General features: G+C 34.6%; 2 protein-coding genes across 8 annotated transcripts; both read left to right on the top strand.

The window, feature by feature from the left end:
- Positions 1-4,096: 4,096 nt before the first annotated feature.
- On the top strand, positions 4,097-7,639 carry LOC110917213. The gene is made up of 4 exons (XM_022161833.2): positions 4,097-4,493; positions 4,566-5,786; positions 5,978-6,206; positions 6,328-7,639. The coding sequence occupies exons 1-4, from the start codon at positions 4,097-4,099 to the stop codon at positions 7,637-7,639; spliced, it is 3,159 nt and encodes a 1,052-aa protein (XP_022017525.1).
- Positions 7,640-7,955: 316 nt separating this feature from the next.
- LOC110870019 (CBS domain-containing protein CBSX3, mitochondrial) lies at positions 7,956-10,642 on the top strand. 7 transcript variants are annotated; one of them, XM_022119219.2, is made up of 6 exons: positions 7,956-8,063; positions 9,361-9,621; positions 9,696-9,774; positions 9,897-9,970; positions 10,059-10,119; positions 10,317-10,642. In XM_022119219.2, exons 2-6 carry the CDS (start codon positions 9,370-9,372, stop codon positions 10,457-10,459), a joined length of 609 nt encoding a protein of 202 aa, XP_021974911.1. In that variant the 5' UTR covers positions 7,956-8,063; positions 9,361-9,369; the 3' UTR covers positions 10,460-10,642. The 7 variants fall into 7 exon arrangements, with proteins under 7 accessions (XP_021974911.1, XP_035830131.1, XP_035829932.1 ...); XM_035974238.1 differs by having other exon boundaries at positions 7,979-8,063; positions 9,364-9,621; XM_035974039.1 differs by having other exon boundaries at positions 7,979-8,063; positions 9,351-9,621.

Raw genomic sequence — 10,642 nt, 5'->3', positions numbered from 1 at the left:
ACTAGCTAGAGGACCATTATATTTAAAGTAGCATTCCAACAGGATACATGTAGCACAATATTTAAACATATAACATAGGCCAAAATGGTATCAACTTCTGTTCCAACAGCTAACATAAACAAAACAGTTAAACAACTTCCTAAAAAACCAGTCCTACACACCTATATACTTATTGCCAAAACCGTTAGTTAGACAAAATTACCATATACAATGGTTGAACGGTTTTGATCTATGTTACTAACCCCATTATTCTTCGATTACATCCCTAACAAAGAGTGTCGGCATGTCCTCATACCACTCTAAAACGCAAAGATAACCCATCTTGATGTTGTTTTCACGAACCCATGCTGGCCATCCCAATACACTAAACCGATTTTTCTTTTTTGCTCTTTTTGGTTCACCCGTGACGTTCAGATTTGTTTCCACACCACGCATGTTTTTAATGGTCACCTTTCCGCAGCGATCAATTCCCATGGCTCTTGCAACCTTTACTGGTATCCGCTAAAAAATGCCAAACAAGTATCCATACGGTAATGATAAATGCACTAAGGACACCATATAACAACAACAGTTAACTTACTACACAAATCATCAATATAAATACTTACAAAACGTGTACAGGAGGAGGGCATGAAAATGAGATTTGGTTCTGGTGCGTCCCAGTCGATCTCTTCGGAAGTGAAAGATTCGTCTGACTCCGAATCTGTTAGCATTATCACTTCCGTTTCTTTGTTGTGTTTCTTACTTTCAGTTGAGGAACGCGCCATTGACTACATACAATTATAACAGTAAATATTAGATGTTGATTATCATAGAACATATCGATTTTGGAAAAACCCCCAAATTTAAAAACATTTGTGTGTAACACTTATTCCAAACTGATATACATATGAACAATGATCCTGACCAAAAAAACTAAAACAAACAATAATAGATGTTCAGAAAAGAATCAATCAATAATAATAATAATGCCCCAACGACAATCATTATCAAATCGAAACCCTAAACGGACCTAACCGATAAAACAAACAAAACGAAACCAAATCCTGAAACAATAACGGCAGATTAAGATGACAAAGCATTTATTTTCGCTCAGCCAAAACGCAAATCTATATAACATGATGAAACGACGAAGATATTGCCGTTAAAAGCTATATGTTGTCTATCAAAGAACAAATCGGTTTATGAAAAATCGTCAAATTTATATTGCAAATCCCTAACACTGATTCAAGTAAACCTCTAGGTTATGTGAGAAACATTAGTTTGAATCGTACCTTTTGTTGATTTCTCTTTTCGACGATGATTATGTGAATGCCGATCGACTGTTAAACTTTGTATTCGTATGGAAACTGTTGTCATATGTAGGGGCAACAATAGGGAAAGAGATAATCATTGTTAGCTACAAAATATCTGATTTATGATTTGACAAGTAGATGATTACTTTTATATACTAATAAAACTATAAAACTATTTGATTACTTAATGTAATCAAATTATAAACATAAAACCGGTTGAACTTTTTAATAAAAATAATAACTATAACATATTTTTTTAAAAAAAAATATGCAACAACGAAATTATTTTTAAATATACTTATTCACTATACATTATAAATGTTACTAATAAATATGAAATTTAAGAACTTCAAAACCATTTTCATTGCCGGAAAGAAATAAACGTATCATTTTTGGTCCATTCCCAATCCATTTATTATGTCGTCGTTCAAACTACTGCAAATTGTAATGTTCTACCAAACTGCAATACAACTTCCTTTATGTTACTCCTATGTCAAAAAACATGCCATTGTATTACACATAACAGTTTCCTATTTTAGAATACTTTATTTGAAATTATACATCAAATTGTATGTATACACATGTATTGTTTTTAAAATACTGTATTTACTATTATCCCAGATGTCCAGCAACGAACACCATTGGGCAACATTTCAAACGGTATTATTTAAGTTTTTATATTCAGAGTATGCACATTTTCAATTTTAACCCTATCATTATATTTCATGTACCTTATATGTGTTTTATATTCAATGATTGTCTGCAAGTTTTCATCCCTAAACTTACTCAAGATGAGAGTAAGGAGAGGCGTAAAGTTAGAAAATTATACATCGATGGTAAACGTTATGGAACGCAAATAGGTACATCACAATCTATACATGTTATAGCATCTACCTCTGCTTCTTCATCCATTCCGCATGACATGGTCAATGTTACGACAGAGGCGTCCATTGGATATGGAGGTAAAACTTTAATAAATGTTTGAAGTACGATATTATTAAAAAAATTAATTTCTTTAGTGGATAATGTTTATATGTGAATTATATATTTTTTATTATAAAACTACAGTTTTTGGCCCGAGACTTCTTCAAAATCACTGCAAAGAGAGACGGAGGTTAAGGAAGTTATATTTAGACAGTAAAAGATCTACAAGTCTTCAACGACGAAAATTACACCCTTCCAATACTTTATCATCTTCTTGTGAATTAACATTGATATCTTCCAACACCCACAACGTTACTCCTACAACGTCGGTTGTACCTACAAGTAATAATTATATTTAGCAAATAATTCAAATTTAATTTAAAAAATGGTATACATGTTTATAAAAGTTAATAAGTTTGAGTATATTATGTTATTTAGGTAATGTTAGTTGTCTTACAAACAACATGACTACACCAATAAACATCCGTCGTTTTTCTCTATCTTCAAACATCACAAATTCTAGCAACACACCTACTATTCTACAAAGTTCTTCTTTACAGAGGATGTCGTCTGGAAAACGTAAGTTATTAAGTAAACCACGAGTTACTACTCCTATACCAATGATCGACTTGACGACAGAGGAAACTACAGATGATGCAATTTACAAAGGAGTTTCAACAGGTATAAGATCAATTATTTTATTTATTTAATTAAGTAAATAGTATATATTTTTTTATACAAACTTATACTTCGTAAAGTAATATTCTTTTTTTGTTCAACTAACATTACAGATTATTTTGATCATGGTGACCAATGTATTACCTGTGAAATATGGAATGCTAAATTATGGGATGCTTAAAAAGGAAGGGGAAGAAAAGAGAAAGGAAGAATATGCTATTTCTTATGTTGTGGTTATGGCAAAGTAGAGCTACCAGATTATAAAGATGCTGTTCCAAGTTATAAGAAACTTTTTACGTATAAGGATAAAGAAAGCAAACATTTTTTGAATAATATTCGACGGTATAACTCCATGTTTGCTTTCACATCAATGGGTGGTAAGGTTGATCACACTGTCAACAGAGGTAACGGACCATTTTGCTACAGAATTAGTGGAGAGAACTACCACAGCACTGGAAGCCTGCTTCCGGAAGACGGAGATCAACCAAAATTTTGCCAGCTCTACATTTTCGATACTGACAACGAACTTTCCAACAGACAATCCGTTTTTAGGTAAATATAATAAAGTATAATTTTTATTCCCATCAAATCTTTCTATAATATATTTTTTATTAATATTGATGTTTGTTGACACTCCGCTATTTTTTTAATCAGTCGTTCCAAGGATTCATCATCCGCGAGTGTCGCTGAACTTGATAGTAAACTGATTGAACATATAAAATGTGTTTTAGATTCAGGAAACCAGTTGGTAAAAGCTTATAGGATGGTTAGAGATTGTTTTCATGAAAACCCTGATCTTAATCTGAAGCTTCGTCTGATTGGTATTAGAGAAAAGGATGGACGAACGTATAATTTACCAACTTGTGGTGAAGTTGCTGCTCTAATTGTGGGGGATATTGCAAACACAATCAATAATAGAGATATAGTTATTGAAACGCAGACAGGTACTTTGAAAAGAATTAGTGAATTGCATCCTTCATACCTTGCACTTCAATATCCTATTTTATTCCCTTACGGAGATGATGGTTACAGAATTGACATCCCTCATCGAGGTGTCGTAGACGTAATCAATAAGAAACGTCCAAATTGTACAATGAGAGAGTTTTTTTGCATATCGTGTGCAAGACAGAATTAATCAGTTTTCATTGATTCTAAATTCAAGGAGACTCTTTCAACAATTCTTGGTTGATGCGTATACTATGATTGAGAGCGAAAGGCTTAACTACATACGACTTCAACAAAAGAATCTAAGGTCAGATAGCTATGAAAGTCTATGTGAATTAAGAAATAAGGGCCAGCAAGACATATCTAAGGTTGGAAAACGAATCTTTTTGCCCTCTTCGTTTACCGGTGGCGCTAGATATATGATGCAAAATTATTTAGATGCCATGGCTATCTGTAAGTGGTTTGGTTATCCGGATTTTTTTATAACCATCACGTGCAATCCAAAGTGGCCTGAGGTAAAAAGGTTTCTTAGAGACACAAATCTTAAACCTGAAGATAGGCCCGATATACTGACGAGATTGTTTAAAATAAAGTTGGATTCAATTTGCAAAGATTTTAAAGAACGCCATCTATTTGGAAAAGTTGCAGCAGGTATTTTATCAAATTCCTTTTTATATACATATTAGATTTATTTAAGTCTACTAATGATTTCATTTTATACAGTTGTTTACACAATCGAGTTTCAAAAGAGAGGATTGCCTCATGCCCACCTATGCTTATTCTTAGAAAATGAATCCAAACTTCCAACGGTAGACCATGTTGATCCATTTATAACTGCAGAAATCCCTGATGAAGATGAAGATGCAGAATTATATGCGCTTGTGAAAGACTATATGATTCATGGTCCATGTGGTAACGCTAATTTAAGTTGTCCATGTATGGTTGACAATAAGTGTTCGAAGGGTTTTCCAAAGAATTTTCAAGATCATACTACACTGGATTCAAATGGATTCCCAATATACAAAAGAAGAGATAATGGTGCTTATGTAGTAAAAAATGGAATCGACTTAGACAACAGAAGTGTTGTGCCATACAACAAAAAACTTTTGAAACGCTACCAGGCACATATAAATGTTGAGTGGTGCAATCAAGCCGGATCAATTAAATATTTGTTTAAATATATGAATAAAGGCCCTGATAGAGCAACCGTTGCTGTTGTCCAACATGATAATAACAATGAACAACTAGAACAAGACGAGGTCAAAGAATATTATGATTGTAGGTATATATCGGCTTGTGAGGCATCTTGGAGGATCTTCGCCTATGATGTGCATTACAGGACTCCTTCTGTTATGAGGCTGCCTTTCCATCTGCCTGGAAAACAACCTGTTGTTTTTGGACCCGACGAGGATATTAATCAAGTCCTTAACAAACCATCTGTCAAAGCTTCAATGTTTCTTTCCTGGATGGAACGTAACAAAGACCCGAATGACACATTGGCCCGTACACTAACATATGTTCAGTTTCCAAGTTGGTATGTATGGAAGCTTGATAAACGTTGTTGGGAACCTAGACAAAGACATAAGTCAATTGGGAGAATTCACGCTGTAAGTCCGTCTCTTGGGGAAGCATATTATTTAAGAATTCTTCTTAACAAAGTGAAAGGACCAAAATCTTTTGATGATATTAAAACAGTTGATGGTAAGGTATATGATACATTTAGAGATGCATGTTATGCACTCGGTCTTTTGGACGATGACGCAGAATACATTGAGGCAATCAAAGAAGCAAATGAAACAGGATCCCCTTCGTATCTTCGTAATTTATTTGCTACTTTGCTATTAACAAATACGTTGTCCAGACCTGAGGTTGTATGGGAAAGCACATGGAGATACATGACAGACGACTTTATCTACAGACTTAGAAAATATCATCGTCTTACAGGTAATTGTTTTAAATAAATTGTTGTTATTATCCCCTTTTTTTTGTTTTTGGTTGCGTTATATATAAAAAAAACAATTTTCATTTAAAGAAAACATGGTTTTGTGTTTCATTTATGCTATATGGTTTGGTTTATTAAATATTTTTTGATTTCATAACATGATAATATATTTTTTTTTTCAAATTTTTAACAGATTTATCAATTCCAGATCACCAACTTAAAAACTATGTTTTGAGTGAAGTTGAAAAATTCTTAGCCAGAAACAACTCATCACTCAGAAGATTTGAGACAATGCCGTACCCAGATACTGCGTATATGTCTGATTCAGACAATCGTTTGATTAACGAGGAGCGTATTTACGACCAAACGAATCTTCAAGTTGAATTTAATAATCAACTTAATTTGCTAACTGAGGAGAAACGGTCAGTTTTCCAACAAATAATCAACGCAGTTGAGAGTAACAAAGGTGGGGTTTTTTTTTGTGTACGGCTATGGTGGGACCGGCAAGACCTTCTTATGGAAGACATTATCTGCGGCAATCAGATCAAAAGGTCAAATTGTATTAAACGTTGCTTCAAGTGGCATCGCGTCGTTGTTATTGTCTGGTGGCAGGACCGCGCATTCCAGGTTTCGTATTCCATTGAATCTTACTGAGGATTCAGTTTGTCATATAAAACCGAATGGAGATGTTGCTAGACTACTACACGAAACAAACTTGATTATATGGGATGAAGCGCCTATGGTCCATAAGCATGCATTCGAAGCGTTGGATAGAACAATGAACGACATTTTCAATATCGAAACTTCAAACAGATCAAACATCCGCTTTGGAGGGAAGGTTATTGTTTTAGGAGGCGATTTTAGACAGATCCTTCCTGTTGTTCCAAATGGTGGAAGACAAGAGATTGTCAATGCCTCAATAAGTTCGTCTTATCTGTGGAATACATGTAAGTTGCTGAGATTAACAAAAAACATGAGGTTAACAGTTGGAAGTTCAGCATCCAACGCTGAAGAAATAAAACAATTTGCCAAATGGCTTTTGGATATAGGTGAGGGAAATGTTGGTGGTCCAAATGATGGAGAAGCGTCAATTGAAATACCAAGCGACCTTCTAATCACTGATACATCGGATCCCATTTCCACTTTAATTGATTTTGTGTATCCTTCAATTCTCGAAAACTTCAACAATCAGAATTATTTCAGTGAGAGGGCTATACTTGCACCTAAGAACGAGGTTGTGCATGAAATTAATGATCGGTTGTTGTCACTATTCCCAGGAGAAGAACGAGAGTATCTTAGTTCAGATAGTCTTTGTCAGTCTGAAGATCCAAACGCTACACAACAAAAACTATACTCTCCTGATGTGCTTAACGGTCTTAAAGTATCCGGCTTACCTAATCATAGGCTAGCACTAAAAGTAGGCGTGCCGGTGATGCTATTACGTAACATTGACCAACAAAATGGGCTTTGCAATGGTACACGACTACAAGTCAAAAAAATGTATAACCGTGTAATAGAAGCCGAGATAATATCCGGAGGGAACATAGGCACACGCACTTATATACCAAGGATTAGTTTGATACCTTCTGATAAAAAAATTCCTTTTGAGTTTCAAAGGAGACAATTTCTGTTGGCTGTTTGTTTCGCAATGACTATTAACAAGAGTCAGGGACAATCACTGTCTAGAGTTGGTCTGTATCTGAAGCAACCAGTTTTCACCCATGGTCAGCTGTATGTTGCTTTATCAAGAGTTAAAACCAGACAAGGAGTTAAACTTCTGATTTTGGACAATGACGGCAAACCTACTAATAAAACGACAAATGTAGTTTACAAAGAAGTATTTCGTGACTTGTGATCTCCATGTACTCATTCATCAAAAGATCTTACATTCCGTGTAACTGTTCCATAAAAATCATAATAACATTATTATGTTCCATACACACAATATTACACAAATTTGCATCATCATGTATCTCGAGATATTACATTATTTGTCTCATTGTAGTTTACTAATTTATTATTACTTGAACGTTTATTTAATTCAAACGATTACTTCAATAAATTAAAGTTATTCATTTGTGTTTTAGTCCACCCGCGAACCTCGCGGGTTCTTAAACTAGTATCCACTAAAATAAAGGTAATGGATAAGACGATAAACACGCGTACTAGTGTGGTCCCCATAACGTCACACTCTACACGTTGCAATGTCGCCATCTTGGCTACTAAATGCCCAATGTCTCACTCTGTGTAATCACTAATCAACGGCCATTATAATTCAGGTTCATCTCTTCATCTGCTGTAAATTTACGCTATTTTTTTTGTTGCTTAGTTTCACTACAATTGATCTAACTATCACCTGCTTCCTTCGCATAATCAATTAGGTCTGCGATCTGATTTTACTCAATTCATTTACACGATCATCGCATATATGTATCAGTTAGGGTTTTGATTTAATGTGTTTTGAGTTGCTAATATTTAATTTTATTGATCTGAGATCATCATCTGCTAGATCTAGGGTTATGATTGCGCCTAATGCTTAAGATTTGTTTTGAGATTGAATTGCAGAAATTGAGCTTGCGTATTAGTTGAATGCTTAAAATAATCTGTTAACCTCTGATGATTTTAGATAAGTGTTCTGCTTATTAGTTGTAGTTATGAAATGAAGTATAATTTATTACCTTTTGATGTTACAAAGTTTACTTTGATGCTGTTGATTGACTTGGAAAATGACCTATGGCCGGTTTTCGCCAAGTCGTCCGCTGCGTGGAGCCGTGGACAGTTTTTTTGCTGATGTGGCGGATTATTTGGCTGCCTTGTCAAATGGAAACGGAACTTTAGTTTGTTACGTTAAAGTAAAAAGTCATAGTTCATTACATACAATGACAATAGGCAAAAGCTTGTTACATTTTGGTTTTCACCTAATCAATAAGGTTTACAATCTGATTTTACTCAATTCAGTTACATGATCATCGCATAGTGAATTGATTTTACGAGTTTATGTATCAGTTAGGGTTATGATTTGATGTGTTTTGAGTTGCTAATATTATCATCTGCTAGATCTAGGGTTATGATTTTGGTCTGAACTTGTGGAACCTCACTACTTGTAAGCAATTACTCTGGTTTTGAGATTAGATTGCAGAAATTGAATTTGTTTATTAGTTGAATGGTTGAAGTAATTTATCAACCTTTGGTGATTTAAGAAAATTGTTCCGCTTATTAGTTGTAATCATGAAATGAACTGTTTTCGCCAAGTCAACTGTTGCTTTGATACTGTTTGACTTGGAATTTGACTTATGGCCGTTTTTCGCCAAGTCAACCGCCATGTGGACACATTTTTGCTGATGTGGCGGATTTTGTGGCTACCTTGTCAAATGGCAACGAAAGTAAAGTTTGTTACATTTTAGTTTCCATTGCAATAAACTCTTTTAGTTAAGTTTGTTTGATTTCACTGATTTAGTATTAGATGAAAGGGTTTTCATTTACGTTGTATAGACTCAAACCAGCGTATATGTGCGTGTGCGTGTGTGTGTATTATCTAAACTCTTGATTCAGACATTTGATTCTAGTCATTTGCAGTAGGTAAAAATGCAAAGAGCAATTGGATCTTTCGTATCCCATGGAAGCATTGTGAAGAATGCGGTTCTCCAACACATTCGCTTGGTCAACCCACTTGCACAAACTCTTGTTAGACACGAGTCAACTTCCGCTGCTCGTATGGAAGAACATGGTTTTGAAAAAACCAAAATTTCAGATATTCTGAAATCGAAAGGGAAAAGTGATGATGGCTCGTGGCTTTGGTGCACCACCGAGGATTCTGTGTATGAAGCAGTCAAGTCGGTATGTGTATATATGCCTGTGTGTGTGAATTGTATGTGTTAAATATGTTGACAATATGGGTATATACATTGCAGATGACACACCACAATGTTGGAGCATTGGTGGTGGTTAAACCTGGGGAGAAGTCGGTTGCTGGAATTATCACAGAAAGAGGTGATTATTTAATTAATTTGTTATTCTTATTATTTTTTTTGTTTTCAGTGATATGAGAAGTAGATTTATAAAATTATACTAATTCGGTTAAAAAAATATAAAAATGTGTTATATTTCTTCAGATTATCTCAGGAAAATCATTGTTCAGGGAAGATCATCCAAGTCAACTAAGGTTGGAGATATCATGACCGAAGAGGTATGAAATGTTTTTTTAATACCATTTACTTCTTATTTTGTTTTCCAACGGTTCGTGTTATAAATCAATTTAATCTTTATGGTCACAGAACAAGCTTATCACAGTCACTCCCGATACCAAAGTCCTGAAAGCAATGCAGTTAATGACAGGTATACATAGTAATAGCAAAGCTTGACCTTAGTCAACAATCTTGAGAAAATTTTCAAAATAAGTCAAATGCCGTAAAACCTCAACTTTTTGATACGACCCATTAGGGATGAACCATAACCGAAATGTACTATTCATGAGTAAACGGTTGAAATTCCCACCTCTAATGTGAAGTTTTGTCTTGTATAATCTTTGATAGATAATCGTATCAGACACATTCCCGTGATTGGTGAAAAGGGTATGCTGGGCATGGTTTCCATCGGAGATGTGGTTCGTGCTGTTGTAAGTGAGCACAGGGAAGAACTTGATCGGTTGAACGCTTTTATACAAGGAGGCTACTAGAAACCATTGATGATGACGAAGACCATAATAATGACAAATAAGTTGGTACCTGGGTAACATGGTAATTTTAAAAGTTTGTAAATATGTTTATACACTCTTTGAACACGTGCTTATGTATTGTGTTGCTCGAATGACATGGTTTGATGGTAATGCAAAGCTTGAAGCTTTATATGGTTATGTTTA

This window comes from Helianthus annuus, chromosome 1 (genome assembly GCF_002127325.2).
Source record: "Helianthus annuus cultivar XRQ/B chromosome 1, HanXRQr2.0-SUNRISE, whole genome shotgun sequence".
In the NCBI taxonomy this organism is placed as follows: Eukaryota; Viridiplantae; Streptophyta; class Magnoliopsida; order Asterales; family Asteraceae; genus Helianthus; species Helianthus annuus.
The sequence above is the reverse complement of the archived record's forward strand: the minus strand, read 5'-3'. Positions and strand labels throughout refer to the sequence as shown.